Here is a 20,218-nt window from a genome sequence, read left to right on the forward strand (position 1 = left end):
CCAGTTAATAATTGTTGGCAAGCAGTGGAGTTGCTCTGGCTGAGTGGTAATTTGCCTATAAGCTTAGTCTCTCTTGGAAAAGTGGCATTTTCTTCTATTCATATTTCATAATTAATTGTTTTCATCCATGGGCTGCAATTTTTCACATTGGCAGTTGATCTTGTTGCATTCAACTTATTTTATCTAATCACAGTGTTTCTCAGAAGAGTTTATCAAGGGCAAAGCAAAGCAACTTTATGGTTTAATTATGTTACCTTCATCTAAGTGGCTCTCTGGGCTCTCTAAAACAAATATTTGGAATATTATGACATACTATATATTGAAAATCCGGTCCTTGACAACTTTAAAAACTGGAAAACGTACTTTGCTGACAGTTGCCGCTAAGTTCAGTGATAATCCCAATTACTGGGAATGAGATTTGAAATTTTAGAGAAAAAGAAGAAAACTAGCTGTATTTATTTATTTTTTAGTTAGTAACTATTTTTAAGCACTGTAGGTTTTTTGTCTGTATTTTTTATGCATGTCAAAGATTGGGAAGAACATCTAAGATATGATAATTCATTGAATCTGTTTTAATCACATATTATGGAGGCAGTCATTCCTGTTTCTGGAGGCATTTGAGCAGGTAGAAGCATTAATGAGGCTGTTCTTTTAGCATCTTGAATTTGGGGCTATGGGAGACAGTGATGGTATTTCATATAAGGAGAGGTTCCTTGAAATCTTGAATTGAAGTGCATTTTTACTATCTGGGGGCCTTTCTCATATATAAGTGCTATAGTTTTCTTTTCTTTGTGCTCTCTCTACGTAACTCTGTATACCCTGTAGATTCTTCCTCTGAAGGATATAAGAGAGATCATATGGTCTTTACTGAGTTCTCCTCTTCTTTGTCCTTGATTTTAGTTCATTGCCACCCAGACTGCTTGACCTGCTCTCACTCTCCAGACCACTGCGACCTCTGCCAGGATCCTGCAAAGTTGCTGCAGAATGGACGGTGTGTGCACAGCTGTGGTCTGGGACTTTACCAAGCTGGCAGTGTCTGTTTAGGTATGGCTCCAGTGGACAACCCAGAGGGGGTGTCATGTGGTGGATAGAGAGAGTCATCAAAGATTGTTATTTCTCAAACTGAGGCTCAGTATTGTCAAGGAGGGTTAATAAATGCAGGAAATGTCCATCTAAAAACCACTAAAGGTAGCAATGTCATCCCTAGATTACTTGATCTCTTTACTTGCAGGTTTCTTTCTTCTAACATTTTACAGGTGTTTCAGCGCTTACTGGGAGATAGGTGATGTGGAGATCGGTTGGTCGCTAGGTAGTCATAGCTTAATTTTTTCATATTTGAAGACTTTCAGGGATAGTAATATTATCAGGATGATAAGTATCATTTATTAAAACATTCAGTTAATTCAGAATAGAAATTTAGAATTGACATGGACCTTTAAGATCACTTACTAGAACTCTCTAATTTTGCAAATGGGGAACCTGTGGGCCATAGAAATTAGCTGACTTGCTCAATATCATATAGATAACTGGTAAGAGAGCTTATCTCTTGTAGATTACCAGAGGATCCAGAATAGGTTTATATGCATTTCAGAATTCTTATACATCTAAGGAGATCTTATCTGAGAGAGTTCAGCTTGGTTGAGGTCAAATCTTAGTTGCTTTTTCCCCTATCTCTGATTGGTGAGGTTAATTATTCAGTTAAGAGTGTGTAGGTTCATACCCTGGCTGCGAGTAACCTCTCTGGGCCTCAATAATCTTATCTGTAAAGAGGGAGTAATCCTAGTACCTTCCTCAGAGGGTGGTTGTGAGGATTAAGTGTGTCAATATATGCTAAGTGCCTAGAGTAGTGTCTGGGATACCGTCAGGCTCAATGAGAGTTAGCAGCTTTTATTATTTTTGTAATTATTCACTTCTCCGTACTTTCTTTCCTGATTCATAATGTTCAACCTTTTGAAAGTCGTTTACATCTCCGTCATAGGGTGTGGAGGAAAAGGGGCAAGGGATATTCTTGCAAAAACATCCTGTGACAAAGTTATTAAGGGCTACTGGATAAGAACAAAAGAACACAGACTCCTGAGCCAAACTGCCTGGCTTCAAATGCTAGCTTCATGTGAACTTCAGCAAATTACTTAACCTCTCTGAGCCTGTTCCTCATCTGTACAATTGGGATTAATAATATCTACCTCACAGAGTTGTTGTGCATTCATATACATAAAGTACTCTGAACAGTGCCTGACGTGAGCTAAGTGCTATATAAATGATGACTGTCAGAATTATTTCCATGCCTTTCTTGTTCTCTGTGACTCCAGAACCTCAGGACTGAGCTATGTAGGAATCGGCACTAAGGTAGTGTCACTGAGCTAATCAGAGGTTGCCTTGTTCTCTCTCTGCCCTTGTCTGGAGCCAGCCTGCCAACCTCAGTGCTCCACGTGCACCAGTGGGCTGGAGTGCTCGTCCTGCCAGCCTCCCCAGCTGATGCAGCATGGGCAGTGTGTGGCCACCTGCGGGGATGGCTTCTACCAAGATCTCCACACCTGTGCAGGTAATCCCTGAGAAAGCTCCCCAACCCTCACCTCCCAAGGGACTTGGGGCCACCAGGAGCTGTAAGCAGTTTTTCAACTAATAAAAGAAGAAACTGAAGAAGACTCCTGATGGGATGAGAAGAACAGTGGTTGAGAGAGATGACACATGTTGTTTATATAACTTTATTTGGTTACTTTAGTATCTATATCCTTTAGTAGATTTATATGCCTACTTTTATATTTTTAATTTTACATTTTTAATTAAGATCTAGTGGAAATTCTTAATATTATATTAGTCTTCGGAGGTGGGAGTGGTAATAATATGATTTAATTTGTTGTTTATTCTTGACCATTTTGTCAATATTGATTATAATCATGAGTATAAATAAAAAAGTAAATGTATGAAGAGTTTTTTAAATGCAGAAATGGAAGAAGAGGGTGATGGTGAAAACAAAGACAAGGGACCGAGGTAAAAGTTTGTCTTCAGGAGGACGGATAATTAGATGTGCTTAAGGCAGGTATGTGGTAGCAGGTAAATCTGAAAAGGCAGGTGGGCCAGGGGAGGCCTTAGGTGTCATGATGGGGGGCTGGGGTAGCTACTCTCCACAGCTGAGCAGGAGAAGGGTGGATCTGTGATGAGAAATGGAGGGTGGGCCAATCTGAGGGATTGCTCTTGGTTATATTTTCAGGAAAATTGTTCGGAAGGAAAATAGTTAAAGAGAGTAAGTGCATGGTAACCACCAGATGTGTGGGTTGAATGAACTCTAAAGCCAGGTGCAGGTCCTATGTGGAGGAAGTTGCTGGTTCCTTCTATTCCAGGTCGTGGCCAGAGCAGAGCCTGCAGGATTGTGGAAGCCATCTTGGAAGGAAGCTCTAGCACTGTTTATGCCACAGAGATGTGAGGAGAGAAGGGCCTGTTCTGGGACAATCATGTCATAGAATATGGAAGGCAGAAGAGCTTCTGAGTTTGGCTTGAGGGCTCTTTGAGGGCTATAAGAATATCTCCTGAATCTCTGTGTCCCCAGTATCAAGGGCCACCCAGAGTGCTTAGCATTAGTTGAGCAAGTGTGTGATGAATGAATGAACATATTACCCCTTGGTGGTCCTTGAAGAACCAGTTTCAATAAAGCTCTTAGCCATAAAAAAGAAAAAAACTCCTTAGTATTTTTAGCTTATCATGTTTTATTTACCTGTTATTTTTAAAAAGGCTCAAAGTGGGCACGTACAAATGCCTTTTGTAAGTGTCTAATGGTTGGGCAATTTAGGTAAACTGCTGAAATTTCAATTTGATGAAATTATTTATTGAGTGTATTTTTTAGTCCTTTATTCTCTCTCATCAAAGAGACCTCCTTTTAGCACTCCTGTGACAGATTTGCCTTTAAAAGGAAATTAATTCTCCCTAGATTTTACTCCTCCCTCTGTACTACCTCCACCTTCTGCAACACACACACACACACACACACACACACACACACACACACACACACTGCATACATATTTATTCATTTTTTATTTTGGGGGGTGCCATGTTTCTTTCTCCCATGCCCAGTGTTTTAATTGGTGATGCCAATGCTTTTTAGGGCATTTCAAAATGGGTAATGTTTCATTTGATTACTGGTTTACGTTGCTGACTTCTTCACATTCCATCCACATACCCACATGCAAATGCCTCTAGTAGAAAGTTGCTGGGAAATTTGTTCATGCTCCCTCCAGGGAATTAAACCAATTTGCTTTAGTTCAGGCTGGTTGCATTTTTATGCATAAAATAAGGAGAAAAAAACAGAGCAAGAGGAGAGAGAGAAGAAGAGAGAGAGAGAGTGATCTTAAAAATTACAGCTAGATTTGTGATCAATTTCTAGATACCATCTTAGCACTGAGACTACTCAAATCATGTTTCCAAGTACACTTTCTCAGCATTGGAGACTTTTTGCATTGTTCATGCTTGTAACATTTTTGGTGACTTTTCACAACTGACCTTGGAAGTCAGTCATTCAGCCAATGCTCTTCCAATACGTGCTAAACTTTTCAAAAAGAAGCCTGACATTTTATGCTAACAACAGGTTTTTTTGGACTGATTCCTCTTGGCAGGGTCTTTTATGTTATGACTGGGATAATTTGCCGCTTTATTGACCCATCAAAACCAAAAGAAAGTGAACACGGTGCTGAGGAAACTAATTGCCGGAAATCACTTGATTAATATTCATGCTCGCTATGTTAAATATAGGGCATAGTGAAAAATACAGAACAGAGCCAAGTAGCACATAAACATGGCTCTTCAACAAAAGAGTATGACTAGGTAAACCAGAGAAGGGTGAAAGAAGACCCTGAGTCCGCCAGAGCATCTCATCTTAGGGGCCTTATCATTCCCCCCTTTCCCTTGAGTTTGTTGGTATACACACATATACATATAATGCATATAGACAGGTGTGCATATATTAATATTATTGTTAAATCTTGTGCTTGATTAAATAGTCGTAATTATAGAGCACAGTATGCATCCCGTACCAGTCCTTGCTTCATATCCCCTGCCTTTCCCAACTTTGGAGTTTGATGCTTTGATCCCTTTACACCAAAACTCAGCACTACCCAGTTTTTATACCACCCTAAATTGGAGACAGACAATATGTAGGTTGCTACTTTTTCACAGCAGGTAAGGCCGTGAAGTAATCGTCCTGTTAATGCTCAAACCTCACATTTTAGTCTTGCCACTCAGGCTTCTGCCTTAACCCCTCAACTTCCTTTGCCAACAGCTAGATCTGGTCCCATCTCCCCTCATGTCCACCCCGTCCTACTCTTCTTGACCCCAGACCTCAGGTCATAGGATTGTGCTTCTACTTGGCTCCTGCTCCCTGTCCTGTTCTGACCCATTTCTAGGAACTAATAGCCCATCTCTTAATCCCCTGCAGCCTCATGGTCAGGTTTTATCCATGCATGGATGCCATTGCTGCCCTCCCATTTCCACACCACAGCATGTGACCTTGCACCCTTCCTGCATAGACCTTCAGTATCCTGGATTTACTCTGTTCTCTCTACCAGAGTATTGGTTCTATTGCTTCATCTTAGAAACCATAGGATTAAATCTAAATCTGGATCTTGACTGAACTCTCCAGGTCCTGACAACATTCTTCCTTGCTTGTCTTGTCTTTTTTTTTCAATCAACCTCTGTTCCACTCTGCTAGAACCATTGAACTGTGCACACAAATCCTAGATATAAGAATCCATAAGAAGAAAAGCAAAACCACTGACATGGGCCATGTAAGATTAGGTTAAAATCAGTAGCTCATAAGACTGTAGACTTTGAATAGAGAAAGAGTGTAATTTAGCCCCCCCCCCTTTTTTTTTTGTGACTGGTAAGGGGATTGCAACCCTTGGCTTGGTGTCATATGCACCACGCTCAGCCAGTGAGAGCACCGGCCATCCCTATATAGGATCCGAACCCACGGCGGGAGCGCCGCAGCGCTGCCAGTGCCGCACTCTCCCGAGTGAGCCACGGGGTCGGCCCTTAGCCCATTTTTTAAAATACATGTATCAATGTTTGGTTTGTCTACTTAAAAACTTACTTTATTCACAAAGACCTGAGGATGCAGCTATGTGCACCTCATTGCAAGTGTGGCACAACGGCTAAGAGCTGGGGCTCTAGAGCCAGACCCTCTGGATTCTAACTTTGTCTCTGTCACTCACATATTCTTTAACTCATGCTTCAATTGCCTTATGGATAAAACAGGGACAGTAATATCTGCCACAGTGTTGCTGTGGAGATTAAATGAGTGAATTCACATACCTTGTTTATGAACTGGTGCCTGGTACCTAATAAGTCCTCAGTACACAGGAAGAAACTTGGATTTCTGCTTTTCATTGTCCCTGTTCCCTTTTTCCCATTCTCCATTCATTCTCTTTTGACCACAGCTTTAAGTTCTGGGGATATGAACATAAATGACTTGATCTTTTCCTGTAGGGATTTTGCATTCAAGGCTGTTTAGCTGTTGCTTACAGAGATGTAAAACACACACACACACACACATACACACACACTCCTTTGCAGTTTATTCTACACATATATCTGAGTGCTGTGTGGTCCTAGATTTTGAATCTTAAAGAATCAAGCAATTGAACATTTTATAGGATTGTAAGGAGTGGGATTACTTCGAATCTCTTACTGCAATATGGCTTTAGGCAAGTCATTTAATCTCTTTGAGCCTCAATTTCCTCAACTATAAAATGGGGATAATATTCTCTAGACCATTATGAAGATTAGAAAAGATGTTTGAAAAGTGTAAATATATCATGTTTGGCACATAATATGTGGATAGCAAAAGGCAGCTATTGATAATATTGAAACTGTTTATCTTTCACCCTATGGGGATGAAAACCAAAAAGCTTGCATTAAGAAACAAAGAGTTTTGTGCCATTAATGCCTGATTTAAAATAAAATCTATTTTTATATGTTATAGAAATTACAGTACAGTTTACTATTATTCTTCACAGCAAGTTAAAATCTTTTTATTTCCTTTAAATGCTCAGATTAACTGTTTCTTAACCAGTATTGTAGTATATTTAGAGGAAAAGTTTATGATAAGAAAACCTGTAAAATTTACATATAGGATGCAGACCTAGTTGAGATTTAAAAGCTGTGGTTTGAGCAGAGGAACTTCTAAAGTTAATTATTTGTTGGAACTGTGGTTGACTAGAGCAGCCAATCACTGGTGGAAATGAAGTGCTGACCCTGTGGAGCTGGGTTCAGAGCAGTGAATACACAGGGGGTCTTGGCATTAGGTTCCAGCATGTGACTTATCTCAGCCTCACTGTGACATGGGTGGACCTCTGGGCTTGGCACTTATGAAACTACTTCTCTGAAATCCTTGGCAGGATGGAACCCTCCATGTTCTTTTAGGACAGTTGCTATCAGGCTGGTATCCCCCATGGCCTATGCAAATACCCCGGAATTGGGGGTCAATCCCAATTGCATTGGCAGATCACATATTCATATGGGGGCCCAGCACCTTCTTACCACTCTGTCTTCACTCATTTTGTTCTGTTCTTTAATCCTGTGCATTGTTCAGACCTACTTTGGCATTCTATGGCAATTTTGGTCTCTTACTTAATTGCCAACTGTCTTGTAAAGGGGACTTATTGCTTCAAGAGGTATTCCTGTCTCCTCCATTCTGTTTATGCAACAAATATTTGTCAAGTGTCTTCCATGTACCAGGCCTTGTTCCAAGTACCGGGGATACAGAGTGAACCAGAGAGATAACTTCCCTGTGGTTAAGAAACCTACTTCCTTAACAGGAAGAGAGTGCCCCTAAATAAGTGAGCAAGATCATTTCAGATAGTTATTGTTCTATGAATCTGTTTTAAAAGAGAATAAGATAGGAAGTCGCTGGTTATTGAGGCAGGGACATGTCTTATGAGTCTGAATTCCACACAGTGCTAAGCACACATAAGGCGCTCTGGAATAATTTTTGATTAAAAATGTGTGATAAACCATGCATGGAGAAGAAAGGACAGCAGTGTAGAAGCATGCCTAGGCTTGGCTTACAGGTGACCTGTCTTTCATTTAGCTTCCATTATTTACTCCTTGTCAGCAATTCCTGCCTAGGTGTGGCCCCAGGAATATTACAGATTCTCTTTTTCCCAGCCCTCTTTTCCTTCTCTTTATTTTCCTTGTCTTTAAGATAATTGAGTGCCTTATCCATGCTAAAAGGGCGACTCTTAAAATAAACTGTCATTAGAACTTGGGCCGAGCCCGTGGCGCACTCGGGAGAGTGCGGCGCTGGGAGCGCGGCGACGCTCCCGCCGCGGGTTCGGATCCTATATAGGAATGGCCAGTGCACTCACTGGCTGAGTGCCGGTCACGAAAAAGACAAAAAAAAAAAAAAAAAAAAAAGCACTTGGGAAGTGTCCATGAGTGTCTTAAGTCACTCAAAAATGAGGACAAGTGGATTGCCTTCTAAGAATGTAAGTTCCATGAGTAAACTAGACCCAGTGAGGCAGGTAACAATGGTATTCCAAGTCCCCTTTCTCTTTGGATATTCGTGTACAGGATAAATGGAGAGAAAAAGGAAAAAGCAGCTGGTGGTGTTTTGCCTGGGATTTTTGCTTTAGTAGGGAAGTGGCTGTATTTGGCATTCATCTGTGCCACTTCTAGACCCTGGCTGTATATGCCAAATGACAAATGACAGAACAAAAGTATCACATATCAGCAGAGAAAGCCTGCTACAAATGCAAGGGAGTTTTTCATCCAGACAGATCCCACTCTTCCTGACAAATCTGTACATCCAAATATTTCTGCTATGGATTACAAACTAGTGACAAGTCTTCTGGCTTTCTGCCCAGTTCCTAGGGTTCTCAGTTATTTTAGCTAGACTCTGTGGTATGCATTCTCTCTCCCCTGACTTCCCCTTCCCACCCCAACACTATTCCTGTTCTGCTGTCCTCTCTCTTTCTATCTGCCTGCAGAGCAAACAGCACCTCCCAGTTATCGATTATCGCTTATTGCTTATCGCTGCCGAGATCTGAGCAGCTGTGCGGGTGCAGCCAAGAAGTCTGAGAACTCTCCCCATCAAGAGTTTCATTTTGCTCGGTGGTTCCCCCAGCTCTTCAGTTTCTGTAGATAAATGGATATCACTGGATAAGTCAATAGCCATTTAATTAACAGGGGTCTGGGGTACAGGGTTGGGGAGGCAACTTAGGGAGTCCTAGCAGCTGTGCATTGCCCATGGTCACAGTGGATGAGTGAAAACTGAGGGGTTGGCCTGGATGGTCACCGCCTTTGAAAACTTTTGGGTGTCACTTGTGTGAGATTTAGGAGAATAAGTTGAGTAGCAGGAGGTAGAAGGGATAACTTTAAGAATGTTCCTGGTGAGCTCAATGTCTGCCTTTATCCTCTGACTTACGAGCCAATGAAAAACCAGCCTGCTTGTAAAATCGCTCTCCATGTGGACCTGCCAAAGCCTCTGTCAAATGAGAAGTCATTCCTTTGGTTCAAGTTATATGTCTACAGAAGCCCCTGCTAAAATTAATATATTACCCAAGACGGGTAAATCATTCAGCTGTATCACAAACGTGGTTAATAGATTAACCAGCTATTTACCTAGCAAGTGCCTTAGGGAAAAGGACTATGGGCTGCCCTCACCCTCCGCTTTTAGTAATTATTTCCCCTAAGTACCAAATGAATTCATGATTATTCTAAAAAGCAATTTGATAAAGTCAGTAAAATATAAGATACAATAAACAAAATCAGCTAAAATCCCTAGCTCAAATTCCCCCAGATCACTCCTGTTAGTAGTTTGGTGTATGTCTTCCTAATTTATGAATGTGTCTATACACATACCTGCATTTATTTTTCAGAACTAAAATCACACTCTGTATACAGTTTTATTGCTGCTTTCCCATGTTATTACTTATCCTTCTACATTATCTTTTTAGAGCTGTTGTATGACTTTCCATCTCTGGCCACGTAGTCACTCATTTAGTCAATTCTCTGTTGATTGGTATTTGTTCCTAATTTTTCCGTTATCATTAATAGCCATAATGTAAACATTTTTAGTAGAAACTGTGGTATATGTTTTTGATTAAATTCTTAGACATGTGATTACTGGGTCCAAATGTACATTTTGAAGCTTTTTGACACATGCAAACATATTACTCTCATAAAAGGTTGTACTAATTTGCACTCCTACCAGAAATTTACCAGTGCCTACTTGCCACCACCCTTGTCAACACTAGGTATTATGATTCTTCTTAAATTAGTCAATGTGATGGATATAAAAATGAAATATTTAATTTTTTTTATTTACTTATTTTGGGGATTCGTATGAAGCAGGTTGAGTTAATCATGCTTGTCAGTTCATGTCCCATTTTCATCATTGGCCTGGGCCAGGCTATTCTCTTGCTGATCTGTCTGTCTGTCTGCCTGTTGAAAAGGGCAGACTTTTTGTCTGCCACGCCTTATTCCCACCCCCTTCTTCCTAGCCCCTTACTTAACTATTCCAAAGCAATTTTATGTGTATTTTTTGTATGTGTGTGCTCTTGTTTTGTGTGCATGAATTTTAATAATCATAACTATTACTGGGTGGGTATTTCACTCTTTTCTAGCTTTTTTTTCACTGAGCACATTTCTGAGATACATACATGTTGCAACATGTGAGTCCAATCCATCACATCTACGTGCAGCTCTCCTTTTCAGTTTGCCTATCTCTGGCTCTTCGTGAGGCTAACGTGTTTTTGCCCATGTGTTTTTATTTTTTCTGTTACTAACTCCATCAGGTGCTTATGGGTTTTCACAATACATTAAGACAAGACATTCCCATTTCAGGGTACAAAGCCTGCTATTTGCAGAGGAAGGTAGGTGAGGGCACAGGCCTAGTAGGGAAAGAAGACTGGAGTAAAAGGATCAAAAATGGTGATTGCTCAGATCTCCCTTGAGCTTCTCCTTTTAAATTTGTCTGGCATTTGAGCTTCTTAGGCAACCAGCCTTAGCCTCTTGGAGGGCTGCGATGTGTGTGTGTGTGTGGGGGGGGGTGTTCCAGGCTATGTCCAATCACTTTCCAAAGGGCTTTTGTTGTTTTGTAGAGATTGCAAGGAAAGAACTTCCCAGTAGGAGGCTCCCAGGAAAGGCTGGAGCCCCTCATGGGCTCTGTTTCTTCCCTTCCCTTCCTTTCTAAGTGAACCTACCTTTCCTTCAGTCTTTTCTGTCCTTTTCTCTTCTGTCTCTTGTTGGGCTTTAATTTGCTCCCTTTAAAATTACCTTGCTTTTGACTCCAGTCGAGAGATTTGCCAGGTCTCCCCTGTGCCACTCATGTGATCACTCATAACATTTTCTGCTTCTCCAAACATGTCATCTCACCATGTCCTTGTGAATTAGGTACAACCAATATTATCCCCACTTTTCCGATTAGGAAGCTAAGGATCAGTGAAGATGAGTTCAATATAGAAACATTTTCATCTAATAAGAGCTTCTTATTGAAAATTTACCCAGTGTCTCCTGATAAAACTTTAACACTTGGCGAGTGTTTCCTAGTCATTTGTGAGATGAGAATGAAGCTGGCAGCTGCTGCCAAATGGGTAAGAAACAGAATGAAAGAATTTGATCTGTGTAGTACACACCTTCTTGTGTCTGAGTTTGGGCTGTCTATGTAGTTGTGAGTGAAAATGTGTTGGCAGTTTGGAAATCTGAACTGCAGCCTCGTTGATGAATCTAAGAGGACCTACAGATCGAGAGTGCTAATACCTTGGGAACTTACTCCAGGAGATCACGCAAAGGGCAAAGAACCAAGGCCCCTTCTCTTTTCTGATGCGACAGTTTGATCTGAAGGCTTAGCCCACGGGTGTCTGTATCCACTGCTTGGGGTCAGGGAAGGATTCATGGAAAGTAAGTTGCCTGCAGGAAGTGCTTTGAACACTTTCCTGGAAAAGGGCTGCATTTTATTCTTAGAGAAGCACAGGTTAAAAAATTTTAAAGCAATCTTACATTTCTAAATTGTCAAGTACAGAGGGAAGTTTCTTATTCTTAAAGTAGGGTTTCAATATAGAGTTGCAAAAAGAAAAGTAATTCGCTTCTTTTCATTTTTGGAATAAATTGCTCGGCAAGCCAACACATGTCTTGTTATGCTCCAGAAATGTCAGGATCCTTACCAAATAAATTATCTACTTCAAGTGAGATAAGAAGATGGTTTTCCCTTATTCGCCCTCTTTTTAAATTTATTGCCACAATTTTCACAATATACAATTCAAGCTCTGAGGGATATGAAATGCATCTCTAAGAGAAATTATGGTGAAAAGTCAGGGAGTGACTTCTTATTTTTCATAATAACCCAAATGTAATAAAAGCCAAATATGAAACAAGCCTGCAGAAAGAGATAATCTGAAGTAGCATATGTTCAGTGTATGAAATTAGAAATCAATTGCAAAACACAGTGGAATTTTTGCTAAATGGGTATTACAGTTGCTCTTGCCACAGCAGGGAAAATGGGTAACTATGTGGGATGATGAAAATGTTAATTTGTTCCACTATAGTAACCATTTTACTGTATATAAATATCTTATAACTTCATATTGTATTTCTTAAATATACACAAAATTTATTTAAAAAAACACAGTGGGAGTACATCACTATAAGAAATGACAGCTTAGCATAGTCCTGTGTCGAAATAAAAATTCCTTCTGGTGTTGTGACTGGCCACGGAATATGCCTTTCTACCAATATGGAAAAAAAGAGAAGGACCAGTAAAACCAGTATCATATTTGGTACATAGATGCAGCATCATATTTGTCATCATAAGCAGATCTGGACTTCTGTAATTATTAAGTAAATATTAAAGCCTCAAGTTTATTCATCTTAGGTTATCACATTTTAATACTATGACTTCATGGTTAGTTGTTCTCATATAGAAAGTAACTGATAGGATGGACTTCCCATAACCAATTTTTAAAAATCTGCTGTGCATTTATTTAGCATATATTTAATGAGTACTATTAGCAGGCATCCATCTGGACACTGGGGGTTAAGATGACTAAAACACGGTCTCTGTTTGGTAGGGTATAACATTGCATTGAAGGAGATTGATTTGTAACTGAATAATTAGTAGGACAAGTATCATAAGAGATGCATGTACAAAATGTTGCAGGAAATAGAAAATGTAATAACTAACTATTTGGGCAAATTCAGCAAAGCTTCACAGGAGTAATGACAACTTAGGAAATATAAACAAGAAATGAAATGTAAATACTATAACAGGTGCTAAGGCAGAAGCCAGAGGCATTGCTGTTGAGTGAATCCTGTGTGGGGCATCCAAAACCATGGACAGGCACATGACAGGCTTAGGGTACCCTGCTCCATAGAATTATGTGTTTGGGGATTGGGGGCAATAGCAGAAGACAAAGACAGAAAGTTAAGCAGAGTTCAGTTTGTGAGGGGCCTGAATGCCATCCCTAAGTCTGTTGACAGAGGCTATCCTGCTCTTCCTCTGGTCCCTGTTCTCACTGGCAACACCAAGGGTGATATTAAAAATATTTAACAAGCAGGGCTGGCCCCGTGGCTCACTCAGGAGAGTGCAGCACTGGTAGTGCCGAGGCCGCAGGTTCAGATCCTATATAGGGATGGCCGGTGTGCTCACTGGCTGAGCGTGGTACGGACTACACCCTGCAGAGGGTTGCGATCCCCTTACTGGTCAAAAAAATTAAAAAATAAAAAAAAAATATTTAACAAGCAGTATGTCCATAGATTCAAATCAAGAAGAAGAAGGGGACCCCAGACCATCTCCAGTGCTATACATTTGGCTTGATGGAGCATGGTGTCACCAGGGCTCCCAGGGGTGAAGCCGGAGTATCAAGGAGGGGGCTTAAGTGACAACCCTTTACCAACCAGTTTGCAAGTGTTTTACTACTTTAACAATCAGAACAGCTGAATGTCTGCACCGCCATTCAGCCAGTCACTGAAGAGAACTAGGGAGCTGTGCTTTAATTCCTTGTTTCTTCTGTATCCCCGGACAACGATGATTTCTTCCCCTAAAAATGTCTTGAGTTAATTACCTTGCACTTTCCCTACTGCTAGAGTGAACTCTCTAAAAAGCAGAACCGATCATTCAACTGCCCTGCTTAAAACTTTGCATGGAATGAAGCCCAAGGTCCTTACCCTGACCCACCTGACCTTGGTGATCTGGCCCTGTGGGCTTTTTAGCCTCACTTTTCTTTCATCCTTCCCTTGGACATTTACCCCCCAGTGCAGTTTGTGTGATGGCACCAAGCAGTGGAGCGTCTGTCGTGTTTCCGTCTCAGACCTCAGGTAACAGCTGGCCTGTGTCTAGCTGGGGAGTCCCCACAGGCTGGTGTAGCACCCGGCGTGCTTCTGTTGAATGTTGCTGGGTCAGCCTGGCATCCTTCTTAGAATGAGTTTGGGTTTTTTGTTTGTTTTTTTGTCTGTTTGATTAGGTGACGACTTTGATCAACTCCAGAGTGAGTGGGGAGGCAAAGGCATACATCGTGATAGACATTTCAGATGACAGCGGTAGTCAGGAATCAAAGGGTAGTCGAAGGAATGAGTGACAGACAGCTTTCATGTGTGTTATGGGTAGTGTCTGTTACTCAGATCTTTAGTTATAATGTCATGCCGGTGGCTTATCCTAAATATGAGCAGTATTCTTGTGTAACATTTATAAAATATCAATAAGGAGATGAGTGTGAATGAAGTCACCTGAGGTGTTTGTTAAGCACAAGCAGTGTGCTCAGCACAGAGCTGACAAAATAGAAATGGGCTCTGCCCTCGAGAAGCTTGTGGTCTCACTAGGGGACCAGACAATAACTGAGGAAACTTTCCTCCATCTCTGCTTCCCACCCTGCTAGTCCAGGCCATTTTCACCTCTCACCCAGACCACACAGTAGACCCCACGCTGGTCTTCCTGCTCACATGCACGTCCTTACACGTGGCAGTGAGAGAGAGCTTGGAAAAGTCTGTCAGATTTGTGTCCATCCTATGTGAGCCCATTCATGACTTCACATTGTTATTAGGATTAAAATCCTAACTCCCTTCCATGGTCTCCAGGGTCAAGTTTGACCAGGCTCCTGCCTCTGGCTCTGGCCATGAGTGTGCTCCTGTGCCCCCACTGTGTTCCGCCAGCCCCAGCCCTGACACCTGAGCTCCTTCCCTCCTCACGAACTTTGCTCCTGCAGGTCTGACCCTCCCCATGGCTGGCCGCTTCTCTTCCTTTAGATCTGTCTGAAGTTGGTCCCCACACCCCTGCCACTGTTACTCTTTATCACAGAGCCTTTCATATTTAGCTCTAAATTTGGGGGAAAAAAGATGTCCAAAATTAAGACTTTCTTGTGCAATGTAGAAGCAGGAGAGGATTGGAGCTTGAGGTTTACAGTACAGGTATCCTCTCTTCTGCCTCTGAGGGGGTACCTTACTGAATTACTAAGGTGTGGTTGCTAAGCCACTTGCAAGCAGCAAAGACTTTCATTCTTCCTGCCAATTCTGGTCCGAAGCAATGCCTCTGTAAAATAGGTTGTGCTCTGTTGTGAAACCAATATTTTAAAAATTAAGATTTATTAACAAAAGAATTGGTGGGGTTAGCCATACACACAGCTAACCAAATCTGAAAATATTCAATGTTCGTAATAGGCCCCTCTTTGCAGAAGTGCTAAGATGAAAAACAACCATGAATAGTGACAAAAAAATCAAATGAAAGAAGAAGAGGAAATTTTAGAATCATGAAGGAGTAACTCTGGTCCAGAACCAACCTATAGTTAGAAACTCGAGGTGTAAGAGAAGAGTTCCGTGAGTTCTTGAGGTCTGCCCTGTGCAGGGCAGATGCTGTTGAGGGGAGAGAAATACTTTACTGAGTTGTGTGTGTACTTCTAGTCAACAGAAATAGTTTTTTGGGGGGTGGGGGGCTGTATTGCTTTTCCCCTGAAACAGCTTAGAAACCAAAGGAGCCAACCAACATCCTTCTTGTAAATTTTAAAACTTTTGAAAGCAAGATGACAAGCAGTCCTTTCTCCTATAGGTTGTTCACTAATTTTGCCATTTGCCTGCAGTCTGCCATGAGTCCTGTGCAGGCTGCTGGGGTCCGACAGAGAAGCACTGCCTGGCCTGCAGAGATGCCCTGCAAGTGCTGCGAGACGGTGGCTGTGAGAGCAGCTGTGGCCAAGGCTTCTACAGCAGGCAAGGGACCTGCACTGGTGAGTCCCCGGAGCGTCTTTTCCTATCCCTCTTCTAACATCATTTGTCATGTTCAAGTCACAGCACCGATAACCAATGCTTCTTTTACTCAACAAATATGTGAATAGGTGCTGACACTGATGTTGTTTTAGTAGTTTATAAAACACTTTTCACCAGTAGGCTCCCTTTAATTACCCCAACAGCTTGTTAGGGTCGAGGTGCTCCTTCTAGCTTCGTCCTGGAGATGAAGACAGTGAGGCCCAGGCTGCCAGCTCAAGACCCACAGCCATAGGGAGAGGAGCAGGCCCCTACCCAGGTCCTCCTTTCTCCAAATCCCACACTCTCCATCAGCACTAGCCTGCCTTCCTAACGTATGTGGAGACAAGGAGACGCTTACACCAGCGACGGGCAGACCTTCCTTCAGTGCTGGTGCCACTGGCTTGAAGCTGAAGCAGTTATTGTCTGTTCTGCCTTTAACACTCACGGCCCCTGCAACGATGAGAGTTGACCCAGCTTAGTGCCTACTCGTGCCAGGCACAGTTCCAAGTGCTTTATAACATTAACCCACTGAGAGGCAGGAAGGTCTGGGGAAAAACACGGCTCTGGGAAAGTTACATAATTTCTCTGTGTGTCAGTTTCCCACTTGTAAAGTGGGGATATAGCACCTGTGGTAGACAGTTCCCCAAAGATGTCTGTGTCTAATCCCCAGAACCTGCGACCTTGGATGACAGAAAGGACTTTGTAGGTATGACTGAGTTAAGGATCTTGAGATGGGGTTATTATCCTGGTACCTGGGTAAGCTCCATGTAATCATGAGGGTCTTCATATGAGAGAGGAGGCAAGGTGGAGTAGGAAAAGGAGACATGAGGATGGACCCAGAGGTCAGAGTGTTGGAGGGATATGGGGAGGAGCTGTGAGCCTGCAGGCAGCCTCTAGAATCTGGAAAAAGGCAAGGAAATGGATTCTCCCCCAGAGCTTTCAGAAGGAACGCAGCCCTGTTGACACCTTGATTTTAGGCTTTCTGATCTCTGAAATGTAAGGCAATAAATTTATACTGTTTTAAGGCAAAGAGTTTGTGGTAATTTGTTGCAGCAACTATAGGAAACTAATACACATCCAATTCAGAAGGCTGTTGACAGGATTGAGTTAATATATGCAAAGCACTTAGACAGTGCCTGGCTCAGAGTGTTATATCCATGTTTGGTGTTTAATCCTCACAGCAGTTTCATGAGGTAGATATTATCATCCTCATTTTCCAGATGAAGAAACAGAGAGGGTAAGAAACTTGCCTGAGGTTACACAGCCAATAATGGGTTGTCTGGCTACGACAAGGGCTACTGCGAGGCTAAGGCTGATGTCGCATATCCTACTCACAGCGCCAGTTGTGTAGTTCTTAATCCTGTTCATGACGCCAATTGTAAAACTAGGCGACCATGCCAGTTGTCAAGGCTCTTTTACCTGCCAGTAATCCTGTACTGACTTGGCCGATGGTTGAGCTAGGGCTGGGTCTGGAGCTCCCAGACCCCTCAAGCCCATTCACAGACTGGGTCACAAACCCTTCACTTGCCATGCTAGGTCACCAGACTCCTCCACATCAGGCTGGGTCACCAGACCCCTTCACACAGATCTATGAGCTAGGTAACCGGCCACATGGTCCTTGGAAGCTGCGGGTCTGGAAAATATAGCCACGCATGGTGGGTGCCCGAGGCAGTAAAACACCAGACAAAGCGGCACTGTGCAGGCGCACTTACTCCACCCACACACAACGTTTACAGAACCACCCTGAACCGGCTCCAAGGCAAGGGGAGCCTGAGCAAATTGTTCCATTTTCCCAACACGGGTAGAGTTGGGATTCAAGCTTAGATCTTCTGGCTCTAGATCTTAACTGCCTCTGAACCACTCTACTGCTCACTATAAATGTGATATTGCCTTATGCACTTCTGCCTATTTTTTCCTCTCTTTTCCTTCTTGTTGTCCTTTCCCTCCTTCCTTTTTTCCCCCTTCTCCTTTGTCTTCCTGTCAGTCTTTAGATGAGCCGGCTACCCCTGTAGACATTGCCAGGTCTACAGATGGGCATCTGGATGGTAAATGAAAAGTTGAGTTTACTGCAATGGTCATACCTATAGAAAGTCTGTGATAACTTTTTTTCAGAACTAATTCCATTAAATCAATAAAAACGTGAAGCCCATAAAACTTTCTTGAGTTACTGTCTTTATTATGTTCACCGAGCAGGGCAACAGCAAAAATGAGATGATCTTTGGGACTTGACAAATCCACATGTCTTAGGGAAGAGAGATAGCCGTTGGCAGCTGCTTGTTTAAAGCTGTGTAGAGATCCATCAGCATTGCTGGTGTGAAAATCTTGCTTGGTGTGGATGAGTCGCAGGTGGCTTTTGTTTAGGATTCAGGAGAGAACAAGGAAAGAAAGGCCAGGCTGCCATGAGCCTGAGCATGTTAATCTTTTTCTGCTAGCATCACTTTTCTGCTCAATTAAGCCAGATGTATTCTCAAAAGGTCGACAGATGTCAAATTTGCACTAATCTGAAGGCCTGAAGGCATTTACCCTTTAAGTCCCCAAGGAGGCTGGTGTCTGTCACTGACAGAGGTGTGGTGACATGGACCTGCAACCAAGAAGACAGTACCTGGATTGAGAAAAGTGACTTTTGCTGGGACAGCAGTGCATTTAAAAGGAGTGATAGTACAAGCCTTGAGGGGTGGAGAGTTGGGAGTCTGCTGGGACTCAGAGGTTGAGTGAAGAAAGCCAGAGCTCCTTGCAGACTGGAAGAATTAAAGCAGAAGACTACTTAACAGGTGGTTTGGGAGAGAGTATACATCTGAAATGCTGTCTGTACACATTTTGAAAAGCATCAGGAAGGAAACTTCCAAACAGGAGGATGGACCATAGCTGATATTAATCAGCCAACTAATCAATTGATCAACAGGTACTGAACACATAACATGTGCTTAGCATGATGCAAAAGTTTGTGATACATTGGTATTTACCAACAAGTCTTTTTTTTTTTTTTTTGTCCTTTTCGTGACCGGCACTCAGCCAGTGAGTGCACCGGCCAGTCTTATATAGGATCCGAACCCGCGGCGGGAGCGTCGCAGCGCTCCCAGCGCCGCACTCTACCAAGTGCGCCACGGGCTCGGCCCTACCAACAAGTCTTTTAATAAGCAAAACTGGAGCTTATACTTTTCATAAAATTGTTAAAGTTCGCTAAGTTTTTATCAAATGACTTCAGAAACGTTCACATACATATTTTCTAAAACAAAGGTGAACCAAGTCACTGATTGGTATCAGAATGTTAATTAAGACATCAGATGCTGATAATGCTGGCTAATTTCCATTTCAGATTAGTGCTATTCAAGATAAAGACCGGCTGATGTTGGTTTAATAATTTAGAACCAACCAGCCCATATCTGTAGAAATCTCAGAGTCGAGTGCTGAGAAAAATCCAGCACAGCCTGCTCTAAATGGTGGTATGCCCTGGCTGAAAGAACTTACAGTAACCAAGTTCATCTGTGGTACACGTTTTGAGTTTTACAAATATTAGATTTGAAGGGTGGGGCATTTCAAAGAAAAGGCCTCATTCTTTAGTCTTTTAAGCACTTGTGTTATTATGAAGGGCTTTTCTGACTCCAGCTAACATAATAAATCAAAGCAAGTTTAAAGGTTTCTGTTAGCCTCTCTCTCTCTCCTTTCCTCCCTCCTTTTTTCTCTCTTCCTTTTCTTCTTTTTACCCTCATTTCCCTTCTTGCTCAGGCAACCATTTACATTTTTTTTATCTTTTTGTTGTTATAAGCTTGTCTAAACTGAGTGTGTTTGTTTTGAGTGCATATGTATTTAATGATACCATTTTACAGAGTTCCTACCGTTGACTTCTTGTCTCATGAGGCACTTGTTTTTATGATTGGCCCCTGTTGTGTTGTCATCCAGCCCTTCGCTTCTCATTGCTGGAACTCCCTGGAGTGCCTTCCTTCCTCCACATCACACCCCCATGCTCCTGGTGGCAGACTCCCTCGCTCTCTCCATCCGC

General features: G+C 42.2%; 1 protein-coding gene across 4 annotated transcripts in view; it reads left to right on the forward strand.

The window, feature by feature from the left end:
• The window catches only part of FRAS1 (Fraser extracellular matrix complex subunit 1), a 422,531-nt gene that overhangs the window by 201,578 nt on the left and 200,735 nt on the right, over positions 1-20,218 (forward strand). For all 4 annotated transcript variants that reach the window (XM_063108769.1, XM_063108770.1, XM_063108773.1 and 1 more), the window contains exons 13-15: positions 901-1,044; positions 2,408-2,542; positions 16,056-16,199. In XM_063108769.1, coding sequence (XP_062964839.1) covers positions 901-1,044; positions 2,408-2,542; positions 16,056-16,199 — 423 coding nt within the window. The remainder of the gene's footprint in view (positions 1-900; positions 1,045-2,407; positions 2,543-16,055; positions 16,200-20,218) is intronic.

This window comes from Cynocephalus volans, chromosome 9, assembly GCF_027409185.1.
Source record: "Cynocephalus volans isolate mCynVol1 chromosome 9, mCynVol1.pri, whole genome shotgun sequence".
Taxonomy (NCBI): domain Eukaryota; kingdom Metazoa; phylum Chordata; class Mammalia; order Dermoptera; family Cynocephalidae; genus Cynocephalus; species Cynocephalus volans.